General features: G+C 40.2%; 1 protein-coding gene across 8 annotated transcripts in view; it reads left to right on the forward strand.

Moving 5' to 3' along the window:
- EBF1 (EBF transcription factor 1) overlaps window positions 1-25,433 on the forward strand; it is a 270,411-nt gene that overhangs the window by 146,779 nt on the left and 98,199 nt on the right. For all 8 annotated transcript variants that reach the window (XM_032196852.1, XM_032196857.1, XM_032196853.1 and 5 more), the window contains exon 7: window positions 22,748-22,829. In XM_032196852.1, the coding sequence (XP_032052743.1) occupies window positions 22,748-22,829 (82 nt within the window). The remainder of the gene's footprint in view (window positions 1-22,747; window positions 22,830-25,433) is intronic.

Here is a 25,433-nt window from a genome sequence, read left to right on the forward strand (position 1 = left end):
CAAGTGTTTGAAGATCTATATGTGTTTAAGATTAGCTGATACCATGAGGAGTGTTTAGCTGGACTTTTTGCATGGCATGGATAAACACAGGCTTAATATCAGATGAAAGATGCTATGTTAATAAGAAAGTGTTTTTTCTTGCAGATCGGTCTTTTGATTTTGGTTTTCATGAAGTCTGTTGCAATTCATAGTGCATATTTCTTTTCTTTTGGAAGGAACACGCAGTGAATTGAATAATTTAGCTTATAATTTTATGAGGCACCAATATTTTTGAATAGTCAGCAGAATCCTTCCTCAGTTGTTTGGAAGCTTAAGGGGTTTAGAAAGTTCTTCCTTGGAGATAAATAAGCTGTCAATTCATGATGAAAAAAAATCAAACTTGTACTGTTGATTTTGGCTGTGGTATTTGCAAAAGTATGAGAGAAATTTTTGCAGAGTTGTAGAGCAGTCCATGTGTTAGCATTTAGCTTTCCAATGCCACATTGTGCCTCTGATAGCATTTCTAAAAGGTAAACAGAAATGTCAAAATAATAAAAATAAAAGATTAACCACTCATTTTTTTTTTAGTGAGAAATCAAATCTATATTGCAAATTAATAGAAAATCAGATGAAGTTCCAAAGCTGCTTACTACACCAGTTGCCTGTTTTATTTTTTTTTCCTCCCTTCTTCTGAAGGCCTTTTTCAGACTTCACCAGATTTAGATTGTGAAACGTCTAAACAGAGGTTCTAAACAGAAACCTGGGAGGTATAGAAAATATGCCAAGAGCAAATTAGTTTACTTAGTTCATGACTTTAATACACCCTTGCAATTAGCAGAGTATTTCCTCTGGACTTGTGGTCTCCAGGTATGTGTTTCTGTTCATAATTTTTTATTCACTGCCTTTAAATGAGGAAAAACAAACTCAACAGTTCTGTTTTGCTGCATCCATATGCACCAGGTTTTTGATCATGTTCAGGTTAATGATTTGAGTCAAAATGCAACATCTACAAATGCATTGGCAGGTTAGAGAAAGAAGGCTGAGTTAGGAGGTGGTCGTAGATAAAGAAGAACTAGGCTGCAAAAGCCACCTGTAAAACCTTTCCCCCCAGTACACCCCTTTCTCACGGGTATGCACACTGAGGGATGTATGGTTTCTCCGGGTTCTTCTGCTTGAAAAAATGCACCTATTTGTTAAATGTGATACTACAGTTGCAGTGATAAATTAGGCTGAAGGCACCGATGCTTTTGGATACAGCATCTTCCCCTACAATTAACCTAAACTATTCCAGCTCCCAGGTGTTTCATGCCCCTGCAATCTCCTCCACTTCCTTGAACCTACTTCATTTTCTTCTGAGTCCCAAACCTTCTAGAAACAGCTTCAGTTCAAACTACATCTTCCAGGGCTGCCTCTATGCTCCACTCTTCCCTCCTTGGAAAACAACTGCAACCCACCTCGTAGCTGCCAAATTGGCACCCACAATTGCAGTATCTCGACGCAGCATGACACAACCCCTCTCCCTCAGATCCCAAACCTGCCCACAAACCCCCCACAATGGCAGCTTGACCCTGGCTGACACAATTGCCCCTTGTGTTTGCCAAACCCACAAAATTATAGGGGTCATGCAGGAAAAGGCAGCGAGATGGGTGAGTTCGTGCTCTCTGCGTTGTCTGTGACACTGTGACCCTATTCATGGGCACATCCTTCCAGGAGACCTCGGCAGCCTGTCTGCAACGCATCGTTTTAAATTGCAGCCTTAGAAGATCCTTTTTTAGATGGAAAAGAAAGACCCAATTAAAGTTTAAAAAAATAAATAAAAAAGAGGCAACAAAAGTATTAAGATTAGTAAGAAACATCTGATGCTGTCTCCTTATCCCAGTCATTTTCCTGTTTTCAGTCTTAATCTTTAATTCTCACGCATGTCTATGGATTGTCATGCACCCAGAAACAGTAAGGTCAGATGCATTTGCATATGTGAAATCTTCAAGCTATCGAAGATCTGTTTATATTTGGCATAGAAGAGTTATCTGATGGTCAGTCAGGTTCCAGCCCAGTTTCTTTTAATAGCTGGTGGTGTTTTAACTGTGTATTTTAGTTTTACCGGCCAGAGAATGGGAGAAATTATACATCCTCATTTCAAAGAGGTGATCTGTGGACTAATCAGACAGTGTTTATAACACATGTTCTAAAGTATAAATTTGTAGAAATGTCTGTATGCATATTTATATACAGTATAAATATATCTATAGTGTGTATATGTACACATGTCTTAATGTGTATGTGCATAATATAAGATTATTTTTTTTTGTTGTTAGTGCATTATTAATTTGCTCCTATGCCACTGAGTGTCCTGGCTTGGAAGCAGGGTTTGGGATCCTCTGCTCCAGGTTGCATTTCGCTGCAGGCACTTGGCTTGTGCTGGGGCAGGCTGCAGTGGTGCAGTGCTCCTTACCCGGAGGTTTTCTCCGGGCTTGCTAATACAGGGAAATTTACTGGCATAATTATACCCGTATAATTATGCTGGAGTAGTTATACTGCTGTAACTCCCATGTGAATGCTCTTGTGCTGCAATAATAGTGCCCATATGGGAAGTTATACCAGTATGAGCTATACTTGTATATCTCTACTAGTACATATCTCCATGTAGGCAGGTCCTTGTGTTGTGCCAGATTTTGCAGACCAACGTACTTGGCCTGCAATAAGCCCTTGCAGGCCCTTGGTATGGACCTCATGCTTTATCAACCGCACTCTGTGTGTACGAAAAAGTTGTTTAGAATTTCTACAAGAATCTTTGAAAAGAAATAAACATTTTCTCTCACCAATAAAACATTTTTCTAGTCACTTTATTTATTTTTTAATATCTTTTAATATATAAAAATACAGATGTAACTTCTGACTTCTGTGTTCAAGATTTTTTTCAGATCTACTAAGGATCAGATATAAGCCATGTCTGGAAGCAATACTTGGCCAACAGCTGAGTGTGTGTGTGTATGTGTGTGTGTTCATCTATCCATGATTCATTCTGAGGGCTGTTTTAGCCTTCATAAAATATTCATGCTGGTTGTGCATGGTTCTATAATTGCCATCTCAGGCCTTGAATTATTTATAGGTTGTACTGTTCACATAGTCTCATTTACTGATAGAGCAGATAACACTATACAAGAGGATCCCAAACACTCTAATGCCTGTTACTTTGCATTAAGTAGTGGAATTATATTACTGTAGGTGTAAAATGCTGGCCTTTTTCTCCTCTCGCTTTAATATATCATTTTTGTATTTATAATATGCTAATTGTTGAGATGCTGTTAAGCCTCATAATTCCTGCAGAGTTTTGCAGAAATCAAGATGTGGTTGAAATGATTTAGCTCTTGATCCCAAAATGATTGTTCTAAATCCACCCCCCTTCCTTCCCCCTGGTTGTAACACCCAGAATAATTTATTGGAGTGATGTATGAGTACACATGCATACCTGAGCTCCTTTGTTTTACACTATTGATCAGTTTTTGTATCTTAACTGCTAACAAACATGCAGCAGTCCAGCTAATGCAGACATTCACCAAGTGTATTTTCAAGTTCATTGTACTCAATTAAACACTGACTAGGAATTCATCATGAAAAGCGATCTTTTCCCATCAGTTTTTCTATTCTTCTTTTCTGTGACTAATTCTGTCAGCTTTTCTGACCTACTTTTGACTTTGTTTTTTTTACTGAATATGTGGAATTGCATCAGTTTAGCTTAGACATACAACATACTTTGACTTTTCATCACCCACTTGGTTTTTACTTTACTTTCTGAACCAAGTGCTCATTCTAAGTAGAAAATACAGCTGACTGAGGTAGACTTTATTTTAAATTTTTAATACTTCTGCTTTCCTAATTGCTACAGATAATTACTGAATTAGAAATTCAGGGCTGGAATACTTGTTCATGCACTGGAACACCTTCCCTTCTTTTCCCCAAAATGCTTGTGTGGCCTTGTTGAGTCAATTCTTCTCCTCCCCTGTGGAAAAGAATATTGGCATTTCCTTAACTTGCACAAGGGCTACAGGAACTAAGTATATAAAGAATATAAGTCATCCCTCTGCTGTAATAAGGAATTGCAAACACATGGGAAAGGCAGGCTGATGAAGCTTTATCAGTCTATGGTGGCACTGAAATAGCACAGGATCATGCAAAGCACACCTAGCCAGGGCTGGTTTGCACAGGCAGGTGGCAAGGAGAGCTGGTTAAAGCCCTTCATTTCAGTGCGGCTCATTTCACTCCTTGCACAGGGATTAGGAGGGATGTTCCTCCAGCTGAGGAACAGCCTGGGCTGTTTTCCTCTGGGAGCTGGTTCCTGAACACCAGCCTCTGCTCCAGCTGAAGGGCTTGGGCTTCTCCTGCCCTCCTGTGCCACATGGGTGTTCCCCAGCAGTGATTTTGCTGGCACAGCAAATCCCTTACAGTGGGATTCAGGCATGTGGCTGTGTCTCTGGGTGGCGCTGGCCATGCTTTGCTCCCTTCTTGGCTCTCTAGAGGTCTGGGTGATCTCTGAAATTACAGGAGGGAGAAAGCAGACCAGTATCCTGCAAAGAAGAAAGGACAGGGGCTTAGCCATGATTAGGGATACAACATCCCTGTGCAGGGGAAGTATGAGAGCAGCAGGTAGCAGAACAGATGAAGATTTAAAATTTACCTCTTGAAATGCAGAGGAAAACATGGATGGAGGTAATTCTAGGATGAAGCAAAAAAAAAAAAAAAAAAAAAAAAGGAAAAAGAAATGTTTCTGCAAAACAAACCATTTTGGTGAACAATAAATTCTCGAGAAAATATGTCTAAGCCTAAGCCCTTATTTTTCTTGATAATAAATCATTATAAAATAAACCTTGCGACATTCACCATTATATACAATGGACTGAATTGAAAAGAGCTGTTTTTTTTTTCTGTAAGATTTTTTTGAGCCCTGTGGGTCCCTCAGAGAAGGAAACACTGTTATTGTCATGCAGATTTCTTTTCTTTTCTTCAAGATTTCAGAGATTCCATGAATCCTTTGCAACAGGGTAATTCTACTGTTTTGCTTTTTTTTTTTTTTTTTTTTTTTTAAGCCGTCTCTAGCAGCGCTGGTGTGATAGCTTTATTGCAGCGTCTCCACCTTTCTCGTGGAGTTCTCTAAGTTTTCAGAGCGAAGCGTGACTGCTGTGGCATGCGTATGTTACTAAGTTTTCCTGTTAGTCACTCAGCTCACTTTTTGCTTTTCTTCCTGCCCATTTACTGCTCAGTGTGTATGTAAGGAAAAAAAAAAAAAGGGAAAAAAAAAAAAAAAGCTGAAGTTTCTTCTTGTATATTGTGTATTTTGCAGTAGTACCTGGAGGCCTCCAGTAGGTCAGATTTCTGTACAAATAATATAGTATTGCCACATGGAATTTATGACTGAAAGGACTAGAAATGATAAATGAATGACAGGACATGGAGGAGGATGGGATTACAAAAAGTAATGGGGGTGTGCTGAACAGCAGAGCTGCTCAGACGATTTGTGTTCAGTCGGGAACAATGGTCTCAACTTCTGCTTGCCTGGGAGTTTCCTTTCAAGAAACTGCAACGCAGGGCTTGTGCCATACAGTTTCTGAGTTAGGTGCTGGAATTATAGTATTGCTTTTAGGCAAAATAATGCACGTTTTAATAGCCAATTACCAAATAAATTTTCTCTAGTGAAATTATTAAAATATTTAATATCTTGGGGATCTTGTTTCTTCCTCTCCTCCCCTGCTTATTTGCTCTGGTAGGAGGGCTCTGTATTGCTTGGTTGGTACATGGTCCTGGCTTGTCAGGATCTTTATTACCTTTCACATTGTGCAAATGGCAGGCTGCTGGGACACCGAGGCATCACTTAGCTTTAATTGGTCAACTAACCTTTGCTGCTAGGCGCTGCACGCTGCTGCGCCGTGGCTGACCTCAGACTGTACTCCAAAACGGTTTCCTTCAGCACTAGGTATTGCCCAATTACGTAGAGTGCAGGAGCAGGGATTCTCAAGCCTTTGAACAAATTTTTTACCATATCTATTAGTCTAGAGATGTGAAGTACCAAAAAAAAAAAAAAACCCACCCTGTACACGACCTAGAAAAACAAATTGGTAAGTGTGCTTCTTTCTCTGATCCTGCCTGTACTGAATAATTTTCTTAGAGACGTTAAAAAAAAAAAAAAAAAAAAGTCTATGAAATCCTAAATCGTTTCCCTCTTTATATATCAGAAGTCTTTAAAAATATCTGAGATTTTTTTTTATGCCAACAATACATGAGACAACCCTAGATATGTATGACACCTTTTAGAAAGTGTCTTTGTCTTTATCTATCCTTACTGTACCTGTGTGATAGGGAAGTGTCATGATCCCTATTTTAAAGATGGGAAAAGAAGACACAGAGAGATGTAAAGCTAGATTTTTAAAGGTGTTTTGACTTCTAAAGATGCAGTAAAATGTGCAGTAGGACTTTCAAGAGGGCTTAATTGCATCTTTAGCAGCCTAAAAGCGACTTGGCAGCTTACAATGTATGCCAAGCAGAGATATGGATCTAGGTCTTCTGTGTTTTGGTCTAGTACTTTAACCATTGGATGGCCTTTCCAGGATGGGGAGATTTTGGAGAAGAAGTATGGCTTTTTGCTGCACTACTGTTCAGTATTGCTGCTTCAATAGGACATGGAAGGACTGAGTCACAGTTGCTGACATTAAGTGAAGAACAAACCTTTGTCAGCAGTTGAAACCTAAAGTGTTTTGAACACTGCTTAAGTATATAACTTTTGGAGACAGTATTTATAGAGAGGTTAAAATTTCCCATTCTGTAAGAAAGTATTCAAGGGGGTATTTGCACAACTTAGTCCTGGAGCACAGTGGAAAAGCCCAAATCAGGAAGCTGGCCACCCTCCATGGAGGCTATGGAAAGACAAACTTTTTCCAAAGACAATTCGGAGCACTTGGGCTGGGCTCCTGCCCAGAACTGGCCTCCAGAGAAGCCCATCTCTGTCTGTGCTGCCTGGGCGGAAAGCTTGGCAAAGCCTCCCGAATCCAGCTGGCAGAGGAGCTCTTGGTGTCAGCACCGCTCAGTTTGTTCTTTGCTCTTTGTTCCTAAGAGGTGAATTTACATCTCAGGACCTGTGTTTTGTTCCACATTCAGTACAACATATCTGGGTGGGGATTCCCAAGTCACAGTGATGCTGGAAGGGTGGTGCTCTTGTTGAGAAGGGTTCAGCTTCAGTGGGCTTAGCCCTATATCATAAACGTATTTGCTACACCTATGCAGGAAATGTTTTACCGGGTCCAGAGACCTTTTAGGTGTTTTCAGGTTTGAAACCAGGTTTAAAATAATAAAGAAAAACAAAAATAAATCACTAAGCTATTTGTGGGCTAGTGGGCCAAGAAAACAGGGAAATTCTTGAATTAAAATGCTTCAGTTCAGTCATTTCCATGTCAACTTTTAAATGTGCTGCTAAACTTTTTTTTTTTTTTTTTTTTTTAACTTCAATGAAAATTTGCAAGCAAGTCTTGCATTTTACCAGGAAAGGATGCTTTTCATTTATAAACCATCTGAAGATGTTTTGACACACTGGAGATTTTTTTCTGAGCATTTTTTTCATATTGGCAGACCCTCAGACAAGACTTTTTCCCACAAAAGTTTCTGTTTTACAGACTGTCATTTCCCAACACAGGCAAAAAAGTACCCAGAAAATTCACAGTCAGATCTGCTCCTCCCAGACTGGCTGTGGGCTCAGCACTGATGCATCCACATCTCAGTTAAACTTTTCAAATTATTGCATGTATTTGAATATGTTTCATTTCCTAGGGAATCTTTGCTGTAACATGGGATATACATCATTCTTGTGAAAGAGAACAGAGGGGGAAAGAGGCATTACCATTAGCTTTGTTACAAAACCAAAACCCGGGGTCCTGGTCTGTGATTTGGTAAAATTTAGCTTTCCCACGGGGTAAGAGCTCATCTCTCAGACGTCCTTTCCTTATCTGCTGTCATCCTCCACCACTGACAAACCAGTTGAGCTCTATAAAAGCTATTTCCAGTGACAACTCCCCACCTGGCCACAGTGTACGTTTGCAACATGCAGTTTTATTACTGCATCTAGTACTTAATGCAGCCGTGCGTAGATCCAGATGTCTTTCATCAGTCCTGAACCTGCCACAGCTGTAACTGAAGTAACCAAAAAGACACCAACATTTTGCTTGTTATTTTCCAGTGCTTACACTTCTTGCAAGAAAATAGGAAGACCCATATTAAAAAATAGGTGTACAACACAGGTATTGTTTTTCCTCATGAGTTGTACATTATTAAGGTCTTACCTTGTGAATTATTAATGCTATTAAAAAAAAGTCAGTTTTGCTCAGAAAAAAAAAATCCAACAGAACTTGTTGGTGCTGTGCCAGTCATCTGCAGTTCAGCATGTTTTTCAATACAAGCCTACAGTGTTTCATTTCTGTTTCAGGCTGTGTTTGGCTATGAAAGCACTAAGCATGGAAATTTTACAGGTGTTCAGACTAATTGTAAATCCAGCTCAGCTCCACCTGTATGTATTGTTCTATAAACGTGGTTGACTTAAAGTAATACAGGTGAAACTGTAACATGATATATATATAGTAGATATATTTTTGTTAAACTTGCTGAAGAGTTGTGTATACATTCCCAGAATGCTATACAGTATATAGTGTGCATATATATGCATTTATGAATAGGTATATTGATAAAACAGAACGATTGGCTTAAAAAATAGTCTGCATAAAAATATATGAAATGCGCCTATGAAAACATATGCAGGCACACATCCTTTATATTAGCTACCATTTCCATACAGTCTGCACATGTGTGAGCACACACGTACCCATACATGCACCTGTGTGTTGCTGTGGTCCCCAGCGTGTAGTTTATAGTTTGGAGAGAAATCATCCTCCATCATTCGTCACTGCTGAGCTGCAGCAGACTAGGCCAGCACATCATTTGTTAACAGCGACAAAGCCGCACTCATAAACGCCGACATGTTACATTAATTTATAGGCACTGAGTGACTTATTAAATGTGACGTGTGAAATATAACAGGGCCCGGTATGGATGATTAGGTTTTGGGCTTTGAATTGTTGACAAGGCAGGGGTAATGAATTGTGGGACACAAGCTAGTATGTTTCCCCCTCATTAGTCAGTATTAGCTGCATTAATAGTAATAATTGGATATATTCATCATTTAAAATGTTTTAATAAATGTTTGGACAGCACCTGATCTAGGCTGTCAAATATTAGTCTGGAAGGTTTGTGATGGGAGAAAAATTATGCTGTTCCTTCTGCAGAGATTTATATAGCCTAAGGGGTGCCATTTGCCAATGTCCTTTAAGAAGTAACGGGTGGACGTGGTTTGGAAATGCCTCTTGCACACTTAGGGAAGATGTTTCCATTTCATTCTAGAGATGTCTTGGTCTTTAGGGGTCTGAACTGGTTGTTTCTGGTCAGGTGGCAACCTCAGGTTAGAACTTGACAGAAGGTGTGGCTGTTTGCACCTGAATTTGTATTTCAGTCTCGTACAACGATGTGTCCAGCCACTGAATTAGGATGCAGACTGAATGTTGCCCAGAACTCAGGAACGTTCTAATTTGGGGTTTTGGCTTGGAGTCATAAGTACTTTGAACTATTAACATACTTGAAATTCCAGAAAATTTTCTGCCTGAACATCTTAAAAGCATGATCTTCCCGGGGATGAAGGCAAGACTTTTCAGTGGGTGTTCTGCCAGCTCCACTTTCCTTCTTGGTTTTCATATCCCAAGTGTGTTATTGCCTATGATTCAATACAAAGATTCCTTTTTCTAAAGGGAAAAAAAAAAAAAAAAAGAAAAGTTTCATGTCATGATTTTGTGATCTTTAGAGGTAGAAATGAAATAATCTAGAACTCTCATCAAGAAGTGCAGGCTGTATCTGTCTGTTGCTTTAAAAGAGATGTGTAGGTGAACACTAGAAATATGCCTTTTAAATGACTTGATGGAGATCAAGAAGACTATGACCAGTTGCAAAAAAAAAAAAAACAAAAAAAAACAAAAAAAAACAGTTTAAAACTTTTGACATACCGCTTGGCTGTAACCAGTTGTGTAATGAAACCCATTTTTTAAAAGCAACCTTCAGAATATAGAAAAGCAAAACCACATGGAGTTATTGGCACTGCATCACTACACTGACAAGTTTTATTTAAAAAGAAGAGTCCTCTAAGGAAAAGCCTTGCTACTGTGGGAAGCAGTGTTTGGTGACTCAGTAGGAGATATGCTTCCCCTTTAGATGCTACTGAAGAGGTGTGACACTAGAGAGTACTGCGTTGGTGGAGGTGCTGTCTTTCAGGAGAGACACAAAATCAAGTGTCTGACCACCTGTAGTCATAACAAGTCCCAAGACACTTTCTGCAAGGATGAAAGTTTTCTCCTCAGTGTCCTTGCTAGTTCCAGCTAGCTGCTTGTACTGAGCATCAGGAATCTTTTAGATGAAGGGATCCTCACGCTCTCCCAAATACAGTGAGCCAAAACTGCCTATTTATATCCATGAACTTTGTAAAATGTTAGTGAAGCACTCAAAAAGTGCCAAGGCTAAAACTGGTTGTAGACAGGTAATGCTGCATCTCCAGGGCAGCAGAAAAACTTCACTGCAGAGGCAGGAACAGAGCAATCTGTTTGTACCTGCTGTAGTAATTCTGCTCAGTCCAAGAAAACTTTGAGGGTAGAAACAGTGTCATTCAGTTTTAATCTGAATGATTCATACTGCTGAACTTGGAGAACTGTAATTTCATTTAATATACACTGAAGTCACATACACCTTGATTACATAATGTACATTTAACTGTATTTTCCTTCTCATTTTGAATTAAGCCAGTAGTAGTATTTTGTTGGTGTTGTCTGTTGGTTGGTGGTTATTGTTGACAAGGTGGTGCCAGCATATTTCAGCATGTTAGCTACAACTTCTTGTTGGAACTGCAAAGTATTTCTTCAAACTCCCTCTTCGCTTTTACTTGGAGATTGAGTGGGGATTTAAAACTTGACATTGTGTACTTAGCAAATGAGATTAATTAAGCCTTTGTGCATATAGCTGTGTTTTTGTTTCCAGTATTAGTTAACTCTGGGCCCAGAGTGTCAACTCACCAGAACACATCAAAATTAATGTCTTCTCTAGATTTATACAAATATCTCTGAGATCAGCCCCTGATCTTGTCCTCTATATCCACATTGTCTTGCCAGTCATCCTAAAGGATTTCAGCATTTCCTTTAGTGATATCTATGTATTATAGAAAGAGTATTATATTTCAACATCTAAGCCAATTATTATGCAATTAGGTCTTAATAGATAAGTCTTTAGTGGAACTTTGTGAGAGCTGCAGAATTGAGCACACACACAAAAAAAAATCAATATTCTGCACTCGTGTTCTTGATGGTTTTAATCTATTGTCTAGTTAGAAAGTTTTGGGGTGAGATTTGTTTGGTATGTTTACATTAGTGAGGAAATATATATATATATATATATATATATATATATATATTTTTTTTTTTTTTTTCCCAGGGAAGTGCTAGAATGGGGCCAGCTGTGAGTTTTTGCTCATCCTCTTTACTCTTTGCCAGTTGCCAGCACAATTGTTCTCAAATGAAGAATAGTAAAATATTAAAAAGAGAGAGTGAAAAGTTGTGAAGTTCAAGCACTTCCTAGTTCGTTGACTTATTTGTGGCTTTTGTTGGTATGATGTAGATGAACAAGAACTCCAGCCCTTTTGCCCTGATAGTCTGGCAAGGTTACTTAGTTGCTCATTGTAAACCCACTTTTTCCTGTTTTTGTTGCTGTCCTCATTGCTCTATGGTGGTACAGAGAAATAATAACTATGCAGAATTTATGTAGGAATTTGTGAACCCTCATGCAGTGTGTTTTCTGGCTATGTATCCTATTGATCACGTGTATAAGCCCTGCTTTCACACAGAAAGGCATCCTGGTGACACAGGCACAAATACAGGAGAGCGGCCAACTCTTGACTTTTTTTTTTACAGCCCATGGAGGATGCAAGTTGCTGTTAACAGAGGTCACCTTCTTTCCCAAAGATAACAAGGCACATTGTTCCCTGCTCCCTTGTGTAAGCGTATCTGATGCTGTGCCCTCTATCCTTACAATGTCTTGAGTCACTTGAACTCTATGCTAAATATGCTGTTTCTCAACATTCCAACTAATCAAATAGACAGTGCCATAAACATAATTATGTTATTGTAACCCACTTATGTCCTTGCCTCATACCACCTATAACTCATCACCAGTATTCTGATATTAATTCTACTCCAGTTTAGGACATCTGGTTTTATCCTCCAGCTTGGGTAGCCTTGCTGGGTGAGTGGCTTCAAGGGCAGACAAAAATATTCTTGTTCACTGCATCACCTTTCTGGATGGGTGCAAAAGACTACCTTTACCTACAGGCTGTAATGCCTTTTCATGTCTCTGTGACATAGAAGTGGCCATCAGCAAAAGCATTTTTCTTGTATGTTCAAGGCCCATTGCTTTAGTTAAAACTTTGCTGTACTTCATCCAAAAACTTAGAAGCTATGTTTTGATTCTACACATCTGCCATACCTATAGGTCATTATTTCTAAAATTAATTAAACTCTTCTAATGTCTTGTTAAAGGTAGCACACAGATGTCCATTACATCTAGTGTGATCATCTTTGTGTTACATCACAAATTTTCTTTTTTCTCTTTCAGTCTTCCTCTTCTGTGGTGACTTACAATATATTTTACAGTTTCTGGGTTGCTTGCATGCACACATGTACAGAAATTCTGCAGAATTTTATACCAAGAGCCAGTTCAGCATCCCCTTCAAACACCCTGCAATATCTTCTCTTGTTGAACCACCACATGCACGGCTCAAAGTGCCTCCGCCTTTCCACAAAACAGCGTTTTGCTTCCTTCCAGTACTCAAAATAGCAACAATACTCCGGATCCCGTCCTCATTGCCAGAGCTCCCCGCTGCAAAGGAAGCAAGAGCTTTATTCTCTTAAATATTGTGAAACAATGGGAACCCCTGAGTGGAATGTCCAGCTCGTGGGCAAGAGCTCAGGGCAGGATTTGACTTTGTTCCACAGCATTTTTATGCTTGATCTTTTCTTATATAAAGAAAAGGTACATATGCATATATACATTTGCATTATTTACTGGGCAGCTAATTCGAGACTCACCCTCACTGCCTTCTTTAAAAGACTCCTTTTAACTAGATGTTTTCTGAAACAAAAAAAAATATTATTTCAGGAAAAAAAAAAAAAAAAGGATCACACCTCACAGTAGCATCTTTTTCAGATTGTCCTTCCTTGCCAACTCTGACCAGGATCCCAGTTTAGTTCACGTGTTTAAGTTACTAAAAGTTATAACAACTTACGAACATTATTGCTTTTTTTTTTTTTTTTCCTTCCCTACATAAAGTCCTTCCCTGCTATTACTTGATTTGAAACTCACTCTTCATTTGGTTTTTGAAGCATAAATTGTCTGTCGAGGGGTTGCAATCAATCCTTCAGAATATTGGCACTTTCCATGTTCTGTGTAATTACCCAGCTGGGTCGGGTGAGGTAAGTTGCACTCATCTTCATAGCAGGACCGTGTGCACAGGAGATTTACAGTCTTGTTTCTAAGTTGGTCATCACTGTTACAGTTCTGCTGAGGATTTGGTGATACAAAAGCTGAGACTGGGGTGTCACCCCAGCAGCTAATCCCATGGTCCTGCACATGTCTCTTTCTCTGTTAATGGTCCTGAGGCAGTGGAACAGCTGAAGCTGAGAGCCCCTGAGCTTGCACAGAGTCAGCATGTCATGGGCACACTTCAGCATGTGCACTAGATTTCTGTTACATTTCCCTGGGGCTGGAGACTCCTTGGAATTGTGTATAGTTAATGATTGTGAGACATGAATGAACTCAATAATCGCTTTCTTCATTTCTCATGCGCTTCTGATTCATTACTGCCATACGCTGTGTGTTGTTGTAAATAAGAGATCTAAAATGGCATCTTTCTTAATCCTTTCTCTCTTTCATCAGTCCTGTGCATAAATATGGTCAAATATCTTTTCCATGTCAGTCTTACCAGACCTCCTCCCCTTCTGTCTTTTTTTTTTTCTCCACTTAAAAGAAAAAAAATCTTGAAAATAAAACCAGAGCAGGTTTTGAGCCAGGTCATGGGAAGGAATATCATTACTGCAATTTCTACACCTAACCCAACTATTCAAGGACACCTCTGCTCAGAGGGTTTTGAGTAACACTCTGCATCTCTTTGTACAGAAACTTTTCTCTGTGCTTGAGAGGTTCAGGCTCTGGCCAGAAGGCTCACTGCTCACACATGTCCTTTAAATAGCCTGCCCCTCTGGGTTTTGCAGGTTCAGATGATCATGCTGTTGCGTCAGTGTTATTTAAGGCTATTAGTGGTGTCAGGTTAGTTGAGGAATCATTAATTATTGTATGTGCAGGCAGGTTGCACACAGTTTTATATATGAGCTCTTTATATATGTCTGATCCAGGGAAAGGGGGGGAGGAAAGAAAGGAAGTGGCTGTTTCCCACACGTGAAATATTTACAACGTGAATCTTTATAACTTTCTTTGTAAGCAGACGAAAGAAATATGTCATCAGCACCCTCAGCTCCAGGTGACAAGTTTTAGGGTCCCACATCTGCTAAGGGAGAAACAGCTTCAGCTGGCTGGATTAGCACTGCTCTCCAGCATACCATGACTGGGATACGGCTGATGCTTTTCGGTAACCGTGCTAAAGTTACAGTAGTTTACCTTGAGGTAACAGGCGACCAAATACTGCTATCATATTACAATAACAGTAATGCTGTTATCTGTCATCGCTTACACTGAACAGAGGTTCTTTTAGCAAAAGTATGACTCTGGGAGGGCTGCTAATTCAATGGCATTGTGTGAACTATGACAGACCACATTTTTTCCAGTGACTGAAGTCGAGCATCTTCAGTAAAAATTAGAAATCGTTAACCCATTTTTATAGCCTAGTATTTGAGGGGTGAAATGGGAAAAGAGTGAAAGGAAAAGTAGTTAAGCTGAAAGAAATTGATTGAATGTTGGTTCTTTTAGGAAATAGATAAGAGTAAATTCTGTTGGTTATGTGGCTGTACTTGCTGGGTGATGAAGTACTCCAATACTGGAAAGTCTGTCACAATTTCAGCTGAAGCACAGCCCATCAGCTCGTAAAGAACAGGCTGTGATTTGAAGCATGCAAAGAAAGGCAGAGCTCGGGAGGCTTCTGTGCTGTGTAAACGAACAACTGCAGCTCTGCATGGGGCATGGGCGCGCAGCTCTGCTGCTTACCTCACTGTGCTCTAACAATACCGTTGGTGTGTGTATGTTTGGTTATCTTGCATCTAGCTGTCATAAACCAAATGCACTCTGCATGCACTGTACACAGATGGCATAAACTCCTTCCAACTTTGTTTTATGATAGGAGGGTTACTGCAGTTGAAATTTAATAAAAATTGTAGATAATAGAGCTGAGTGCAGGTAAGGAGATATAAGAAAATTCAGATTTTCACTACTTTAAGGAAAAAATATTAAAAAGTCAGATCTGGGGGCAAAATTAAATTACAGAAACCGAGCACTCAAACCTGCCTTTGGACTGTTTAATTCTGTTTTGTGATGATGTTTTTGGGTGGTGTTATCTCTTTCTTTTCTTATTAAAAATCCGTGAGAAGAAACCAAAACCGTCTCCCTGGGATTTTAACTCACTCATGGGCAAAAATGCCAAACACATTTTCCCAAAGTACTCTAAATTTCTCTGAATCATTATAACAGTATCAGAGAGCTAGATCCAAAAGATGCAAGATGAAAAATTGATATGCTGTGCTTCACTGTGCAGAACATGCAGACCTAAGGAAAAACGACTGGAAACACTTGGTAAAGTGAGCAATGAGTAATTTACGGCTGTTTTGGGCATTCCTACCCTCTGATTTGGTGATTATGTGGGTGCCTCCTCGCTTATTTGCTGCACTGAACTGAATATTTACTATATTGATAACAGCAAGCTCCAGCTATGCTAGCTCCAGGAGTCAGAGCAAGTTCACAAAAATAATGTAGACTATTCTGTTTCTATTATTATGGCATTGCCTGAAGAATCTCAGTCAATAGACTCTGACTGCTTGAGGCTTATTCTCTCTGTCATGTTGCCTTCCTTGTACCTTTTCTGCAGTTCAAGAGGGAGATATATATTTTATAGTAAAATAAATAATTTTCCAGGGTTTTTTTTTTTTTTTTTTTTTTTTTTTTTTCCTAGTGAATTGTTTAGCATCCTATAAATACAAAATACAGGTCTGGTTCAGCTTCAGTTTTAAGTCACTAAGAACACTGAATCCAGTGAAAGCAGGTTTGGGATTTTTTTTTTTTTTCTTCTTAATTAGGATGTTTGACAACTCAAGAAGGTTGTGTTTAGAAGAGAGTTAGATGACTGTATCTGGTGTTTAATTTCTCTTCTGCAGAATAAATTTCCTGTTGTAAAAATGCCACAAAGGTAGCTACTGCTGTTTATTGACTAAAGAGCCAAGTAAAATCCAGCTGTGAACATGTGGGTAATAGGAGGCTTTCCCCATGCCTATATTTGATTTCCATGAATAGCCTCATGCTGGTAAATATCAGTGTAAGGCTCAATTTTTCTTTTGTGAATAGAGTACCTGGCATGACTGGTTAGTTGCACATGAAAAGGTCTGGGAGGTAAAACAACAACAAAACACAAAACAAAACTGTGCAACAATAGATTCATTAATAAATGGGAGTTTGCATACTTTAAATAATAAGATTTCCAAGTACACACACCCCTTCCCCCTACTTTTTCTGCAGTTATCAGTAGAATTAGTCTGTGCTCAGATTTTCTACAGTGCAGGAAATTCCATTATTTTAACATTTTTTCTGTGGCAAAGTGGAATAAAAAAATGCTCCTTTTAAGTAAAGTTTAGAAATGCTGGAAAAGTAGTACATTATGGTATCAGTTTAATTTTTAAAAAGTTGGGAATTTTCCATTTTAATATAGGAGTTTTAGTTAGAAAAGTCGTCTTGTAAAGGAAAGAAATGTACCTAGTGCTTCTGAAATTTCTAAAAGGATGTTTCTACATTTTGATTATTTGTTTTCAAGTTAAAATTGCATGAAATTATGCATTTTTTCCATATTTTGATTTTAGTAGTCAACTGCAAACTAGATTTAGTTACCAGTCTATGCAATAGAAGTTGCTGATTGAGAAAGTGAGGTATGTGTGAAAAGTGCATAGAAAACCCTGAAGAAGCAAATGAAGCAGATGAAGTATATGCCCTTGCTGCCTCTCAGTGACCTGTGGATTCACCCCTGTATTGGCTTCTCTATATGCCAAGTTTTCATCAGAAATAAAATATCCATCAGGTACTGTTTAAGAGAACTGTATTTGTAGTGTCACATCCCCAGCATCCTCTTGCTGGGAAGACATCCAAAGAACGGAGTGAGGCTGACAGCGGAGCTGGTTCTGCAAGGTACTGGAGTATGTGAGTAGTACCTTTGTCTCCAACAGGACTGCTTCAGTATTGAAATTTATGCACATATTTAGTACTCTGCTGAATCGGTATGCCATATAGAACGGGCATGCAGTCCTTTAGCCTGGTGGACAGTTGCTAGTTATTGCAGTGACCCACGTATTTTGTATTTACTAATTTCGCAAACCCACATATACTTCTGTGCTCCATCCAGGAGTCTAAATTTGCCCTCTTCTAACAAATGCGTTTACACTGCAGAGAAGCTGGGTTTTCTCAGTTTTGCCCTAGACAGGTTAAAGTTGTATAACTGGCGCTCACTTTCTGGATAGCCGCTGCTCTGGCTGACCTTGGCAGCCCGACAGCTGTCATATTTTCACATGGATGAACTGTTCCTGAACAACTTCTCCAATGTATTGGGAACAAACAAGCTTTTCTTCACCATCAGGAATGCAGCAGGTCTTCCCTTTCCAACTATTTTTTTTTTCTCCTTCCACAGACATATTTATTGTGGCAATGGCAAGAAAATCCTACTGCTTAGCCTTCGTGTTTGAGTTCCTTTAAATTTCCTTTGGGGGAGTGACAGGAGAAATGACCTACATTATGTCAGGGCTTGCTTTCTTTAGTTTAACTCTTTGTTTGTTTTTAATAAACATGGGTATTAATTTGTGGTGGCAAGAAAACTAAGAAGGCAAAATCCTTTTACATCTTTATTGCTAGTATTTTGATTTTTGCTGTTATTTATTTGATTTGAATCACTGAGGTAGGTAGCAGTGACAAAGAGTGGGATGCTGCTGGGTGGATGTTGCACAAACCAGAAGCTTTGCAGTGGGCTGGACAAGGTGGGCAGTGGTGAGTGGCAGGGAGCATGTTGTACAAGGGGAGTGACCTCCAGTTTCTGGTGTGCTCTCTGGATCTTCATCTGAAGGAGGGCAATCAGAGGATGGGCGTCAGGAAGGAGCCAGCAGGGTCATGGAGCAGGTGTCAGAAGCAGCACAGCACTGCGGGAATGCAATGGGGGCAGCCAGAGAGGACCGGGGAAAGAGCCCCTTGCTAGCAGAGAGTAGAGGGCAATGGTGAGAGCATTTTGTTTAGAGAGCAAATGGTGAGTCCTGTGACACCAAAACCTTTCTGGGAATGCAGCAGTTTTATAAGAAAAAAATCTTTATCTCCAAAGGGAATTTTCTATCAGGTTGTAAGAAAAGGAGAGAACCCTTCCAGAAGAGCTACTAACCCATCTGTTAGAGCTTCCAGCTGGTATGCAGAAGACAGAAGTTCAATTTTTTTTGTTTTGTTTTGTTTGATTTACACTGGAGTTTCGTATTTAACTGAAGGTTATGGTTCTACATTGGTCCTTGCAGTTTCTCAGAGGTTTGTAGTAGCATTATACCGCAGCATGGATTATCTGCTCAGAGACTTCACTGCTTGAGCAGTTTTGCAGCCAGCATTGCATCTTCTTGCAGCTAAATAAAACCTAAAATTAACTAGTTTTCCTCCAAACTGCAGTCCCATACTGTCCAACCATGCCTGTATGGGATAAGGGGTGAAGCACAGAGTCCTTTGATTTAATTGCAGTGTAAATCAGTAAATCCAGGTGCTCTGTAAAAGTCTCCATGTTCTGGACCTGAGCTGACTTGCATGGAGTTAGCTTGTGTTGCTCTGTTCCATGTGCACCAGTGGTCTTCGTGCCAGGGATGTTAGCAGTCAGGAAGGGAGCTGGAAAATACGTTCTCTTTGATTCATGCAAAAAAGAAATGTTTAATGGTAGCAATAAGTGTAATTGATGACTGAGTCGTGTGTGGCGGAAGAGCTGGTGTTTAGCAGTCACATAAGTTTGGAGAGAGAGTTAAAGGCGAAGATTTTATTGACGCTCCTCTGTTTTGCACATTTTTTTCATCTTGGGAATGAATTTCAGACCCCAGTGGTTAGTATTAATGCTATATATCCTCTGTGGTTAGTATTAATGCTACACAGCCCTGCCAAATGGGGAGAAAGTTAAAACTGGAAAAAAAATAGCACACTGTGAAGAAGCTAGATGCAAACAAACAAGGATGGAAGTTTATGCTTACAAAGGGCTCAGCTCTGCTGGCAATTCTCCTGGACCAGTCCTGTCAATCTAAATGTGAAATATTTGCAGAGTGAAGTGTTGCTAATGAGCAAGGCTGGCAGGACTGGACTTGAGGTGAAGAAAGCACCTGGGCAAGAGGTTTCAAGCAGGAATCGAGGGAGAATCAAGAGACTAGGGTGAACCCCATGGACCAGACAGTGCTGCTCTGCCCTTGCCCTAATCCATACAAATCTGTCTGCCTGTCGGAGCAGGGATTTCATCGATTGGTGCACCCCATGCCAGCTCAGGAGCTTCTTACCTCTTGCTTGAGTGAGCATGGGAAGTTTCCGTGGATCTGGGGGGCTCCAGCTCTAGTGCATTTCCAAACAAAGTGGAGCTTATACTTTGTTTTGTCTTTCAGTGGAACAAAAATATGGCACTTGGCAGGGCATGGTCTATAAACTGGTGAATTTGTACTTAAAATGCAGAGAACAAACTTGGCTGTGTAAGCATGATGTCTTGAAAGTTCCTCTGAAAATATTGTAGGATTTTTTAAAGTTATTTTTTCTAGAGTTGATTTAATTCAAAGGAAGTTTTGTTTGCTTGCTTGCCTGAGTGTTTTTTTTTTTTTTTTTTTTTTTATAGATTTAAATAGGTGAGTTTAATTTCTTCTACAGTTTATTTTTGTTGAAACTTCTGTAGGATTTGGGGGAGATGGTGCAATGGAAATGGAGTAGGACTTTGAAACTGTAGGTCAGTTTGCAAACCCCCAAACCCAGCTCATGTATTTCATAGTGATTCTCCCAGCCTTTGAGCTGGAATGCGAAGCGTTTCTCCAGAGAGCTCCATGAGGAGCTTTCCACCTCTTCTGGGAGCCGTGTGTGGAGCTGCCAGCTGCACAGCTTGCACGTGCTGCACAGTGCCAGCCTGGGAAGGCTCTTCCCACCTTCTCATGGCTGTTGCTATCTTTCAGTGCTGATATTTTTGATTCTCCTATGTCGCAGCTCTGCTCAGGGCTGTGGTGTGGCACTTTGGCTGCAGCAGACCGAGCAGACAGCTGCTGAGCTCGGCACTCAGCAGAGCTGTGAACAGTCCCCCGACAAACCCTGGGTGAGCGCAGGCTTCTCCCCAAAGAGTAAATGGTACTGAGGCTTTGCCACATAAGGGCCTGTTCGAGGCTGGAGGCACCAGCTGACAGGGATGTCTTTGCCTCCCAACAGATGGCCAGGCTTTTTATTTCAGCAAGCAATCTTGCATGGAGGGGTGGTCTCTGGATCCTGCCAGCATTTTGCATGACAGGGCCAGCTTAGGGCAAGAGGGATCTGATGTCCGTGCCCTTCATAGTGCACGAGCTAAATGATGAGCTGTTGACAGGAAAGCCATCATCTGAAGTGTAAGATCCTGAACTCTCCCCACTTTTCGCTTTTCTTTGGCGGAATTAATGCCCTATTTACTTGTCTCTCAAAATCCATTCTGGCACGAGTACAAACCTTCGCCTGGTGGCAAGCAGTTGTCTGGATTCGAGATGCCAAGATTTGTGCTGACAGCTTCTTCTACACAATCTGAATCAGGCTGTCACAGCTGGCCATTAGAGGCTTAAAAAGACACACACACGTACAACAAATAGCACCAACTTTCAGTTATTGAATATCAGAACCTGCTTGATGAGAAAACCTAACAGCATACACCACTCTTTATTTTGGCATAAACAAATGCAGTGTCTCCAAAGCCCTGTTCAAGTGTGGCGGCTGTTTATTTTATATTGATTGCTGATCGCGTGCTATTATTTATGAGCACAGGATGAGAAGGGACTTTGTGGGTCAGGAGATCCAGTCCTTGATAATCCTGAGCATTGCAATTTATAATCCTCCTCATTACCTTACTCTTCTTTAATGAAAACAGTCCCTTGGAGTTTGAACTTGTCCTTGCAGATGTTTGCCTGATATGCTTTTCTTGGCATGGAGGAGCAAGCACCAAAACTTGCCTCTTTGAAGGGCAGCATCACAACTGGAGCGGGGCAAAGAATGCTGCTCATCAAAAAGGGATTTTCTGAAGCTGTTTACCCTCCAGTTTTGCCTTTCCTGGTGGCAGCATGTGCAAATTCTGCTGACTTAGCATTCAGTTTGGGTGTTAAAAGATGGATGATTGCAAAAATTAACTTTCCAATTTCAAGTAAAACAGGATCAAACAATTCCCTGCCTTGCTTTTTGTATATGGAGACAGGTCAGATTAGTTTCTGCTTAGTCAACTGATGGTTATTGCAAATGTAACGTTGCTCTGTCTGGTTGCACTAGGTTTTAAACTTGCTGTAGGATTACATTTTGCACAGCTGAGCTTTAGTAGGCCTTAGTCTGTAGTTTATTTTGGACAAAAGGTTGATAAACTTTGGCTCTCAAGGAGGAAGCCTGGAATCTGAAACCCGCTATTATTCATTGACTTGTCTTTATGAGTTTACAGTCCACTGATGCATAACACCGAAGGAAATATTTTCAGTGAAATGTTTGCTTTTTTCTTTGGCTTTGTAATATGCAATGTCTTTTCTTAGAGAGATATGTCAGGGTCATATAGCTACTTCAGTGAACTGTGTATGGTCAGGAAATAGACAGCATTGAAAAGATTTCATTTTTCCATGAAGTGAGTCTTTTAACTAAGACTTCCCCCCCCCTCTCCTCCACCGGGTTTTGGTCTTTCATTAGCCACTGTTTGAGAATTAGTGTTATGTACAAACCAAGTTTAACTGTGGAAGGGAGATTTTGATTGTATGGAACAGTTTAGTTATTTTTGTATTAAATCAAAATTTGCACACTAAAGCAAACTGGTGAAACAAAACTCCACTGTAGATATGGGAATTTTCTTGACTGGCATTTTTCTGTCCTCTTTTTGCTGAACCAAAATATATGTCTTGTACTTCCCTGCTGCTGTTGATGGCACCACAAAGTTGGCTACTTAGTGCGACAGAGAGACCAACTCTGCAAGCTTTAATGGCTCTGACACAACAGATCTAACGCTTACACCTTAGGATGTGCTTACATGTTTTGCTGTACTGGGGCCTGTACCAGCTCTGCTCCCTTAGTGGATAGTCGGTAGGATGACTTTGTCTGAGTTGGGATTACTAATGTAAACACGGCTTTGTTGGACCAAACGTGCAGATGTTACATGTTACTACTGCAAACTGTTTATGAGATGTTAATGTCCATTTCTCTTTCTCCACAGGTTCTTCTTGAAATTTTTTCTCAAATGTAACCAAAATTGCCTAAAAAATGCAGGAAACCCTCGAGACATGCGTCGATTTCAGGTCAGTTGGATGTGCTTCCTCTTAAAAATCAGTAGCTGTTAGGGATAGAAGTACTTTGACCCAAACTAACTGAGTAATTCACTGGGTGATGCTAAAAAAAATAAATAATAAGGCAACAGAGGGGCTTCTCATCACAGTAGAATTGGCAGGAAGTAGTTGGGGTTTCTTCCTCTGGGCAAGAAAACTCTTGAAGATAAAGTCATCTCCATACGAAATGAAAGGCTGAAAAGGAAAAACAAAATGACCTCGCTATTGTTTTAAGTTATGAGGCAACCTAGCTCCTAGGTTCTCTGTTCTACCTGGAAAATTGTTTGCCTTCATGTAAACATGTCAAACTAAGAGAGCATTGTCTTTATTGGAAAGGGCAGAGGAAGGTATAAGAATAATTCATCAACAAAATCAAGCTCATGATTTTGCTTGCACTTCAGGAGTTATTTTTTCTGCAGCACTGAAGAGTCATGAATGTGTATCAACGTAGTGATGGTCCATCCCTGTAGTCAGTACTGTTATGTGTATCTTTTTTGGGATATTTTGGACTGAAATTTCCCCACTGCTGCAGCATGTTGGAGTAGGGCCCAGGAGCTATGGTGTCAGCACGGCTTCAGGTGGCCAAAGACATTTTCTTATGGTACCCATACGCCCATGACCACTTTTGTGGTTAAGAACAGCAGTATCCCTTGGAAAGACAACCTGTGCTTGCCTTTCTCAATGTTGGCAGCAGAGAATTGTATGGTGGCAACATTGAGAGTGGTTGTTCCAAGCCCTGTATTGGATATGTGGTCCTTTGACTGTGCCAATGATGCTTTACCCGAGTATCGGCTGAATTAAAATATGGTATAGACAGCCAAAGGACCTTTCTTTTTGATGGGAGGCGTAGGTAGAGCACAAAGAGAAAACACGACATAGTCATTCAGTGGGGATTTGCCACTGGGAGCTGAGGAAAAAATAGGAGGTTTGTCCCATTGACCCCATGGGTCTCTGGAGCAAGAAGACTCCAAAAGATACCTGCTGCTTTCTGCAGTAGCTCAGATTTTTTGTTTGTTTCTTCATGGCACTGTGGTGCTTGAAAGTGCTAAATGATATGTAAATGGCAATATTATTTACATGTAAAACATATGTCTTTTGTTGAACTGCTTAATTGCAACAACACTGGAAGTCAGAAGGGTGTTATTTGCCCCTCAAAGCATAGATGTGCAGAAGGGAGGAGATGTGGCCGCAGGGATTAAATTAATCAGTATAAAAGCTAGCATTAGCATGGCAGAGCCCTTGACTTCTCACCCCATGTTCTTCCCTCTGTCACATTTCTCCCATGATTCGAGAGGGCATTATCAGTGAAGGAGAAAGTGGAAAAAGGACTCACCAGCATGGGGATTTAGGCCAAGCAGTCACCCCTGGGGCCTGTCAGAGCTTGCTTCGCAACATGTACACTCTGCTGGGTTTGTGCTCGTCAAGGCTAGAGGCTGATTTTCATATGGTAATGCCTTTGCGTGTTCTCTCAGAGCAGCAATCAGGAGCCTGTGTCGGCGAGTAGGTAGGACATAGGAAAGGTTGTTGATCTCTTGACTTGTAAAGACATTCTGTCATACAAACCCAGCTTCACAGCAGTTGAGCTTTTCGTGTGTAAACAGAGACTGCTTAATTACACAGGTCATGTCAATTAGTGTGACCTTAGCATTTTCAAGAAATTAATCACTTTCAGCAGAGTGAACCACTCATACTATAATACAGGGTGGTATTGAAGCTTGCAGCATTCTGTTAAGTGCCCAGGCTTATTGTTTTACATTGCCTTTTTTTTTTTTTTTTTCAATGTCAAACTCGTTCTTTTAGCAACAGACTTCTTAAAATAAAACAACCATACTACAGAATCCAGACTTCATTTTTTATTTCTTGGGGTGAAAAGGACCGTGTATACACATAGTATCTTGATAATATGATGCACCTAGGTGTTTGAGACAGTGTTGTATAGGAACCAAATGAAATCTAGGCCCTTGTGAAGTGAGTAGAGTGTTTGTCATCAGCTGCTTTGTGCTTTTGAAATACTCCCAGTGACTCAAAAATTCTGTCTTAAAGTTATGTCAAAGGTATGGTTAAAAACATGAGACTAATGCATTTCCAAATACTTTTTGGATAGTAGCACACACTTTTCACAGAAAAATTGAGACTTTCCCTTCCTTTACTTTATTCCCTCAGCTATGCTGGACTGTCAAGCTGCCTGGAGACTTTTCCACCTTTTGGCATGGTGTCAGTTACCAGTCTCCCAAACTTGCTAGGAGTTATTAGAACAGAGCTTGTGGTTTTGGTGGGGAGACAGTGAAGGGCCAGGGGCATGAGTCTTGTACCATCTAAGAATAGGTCATGCTGAAAATTTCGTTTCTTAATAGTTTTATTTCCTGCAACATGGAATTGTCTGACTGTAGTATGGTCTAAGACAGGTTAAGAAAGCACAGGGAGGAGGCAGAGTATGTGTTGATTCAGAAGACCTGCATGTGAGTCTTCATCCACGTATAGAAGTGAATTAGGAAGTTTTATCCTGCACTTTGCTTGCAAATATACTAGTGAAATAGGCCTAGCATAAAAGCAGTTGTGGGCCTGGAAGAAAATAAA

The sequence above is a fragment of the Aythya fuligula genome, chromosome 14 (assembly GCF_009819795.1).
Source record: "Aythya fuligula isolate bAytFul2 chromosome 14, bAytFul2.pri, whole genome shotgun sequence".
Lineage (NCBI taxonomy): Eukaryota > Metazoa > Chordata > Aves > Anseriformes > Anatidae > Aythya > Aythya fuligula.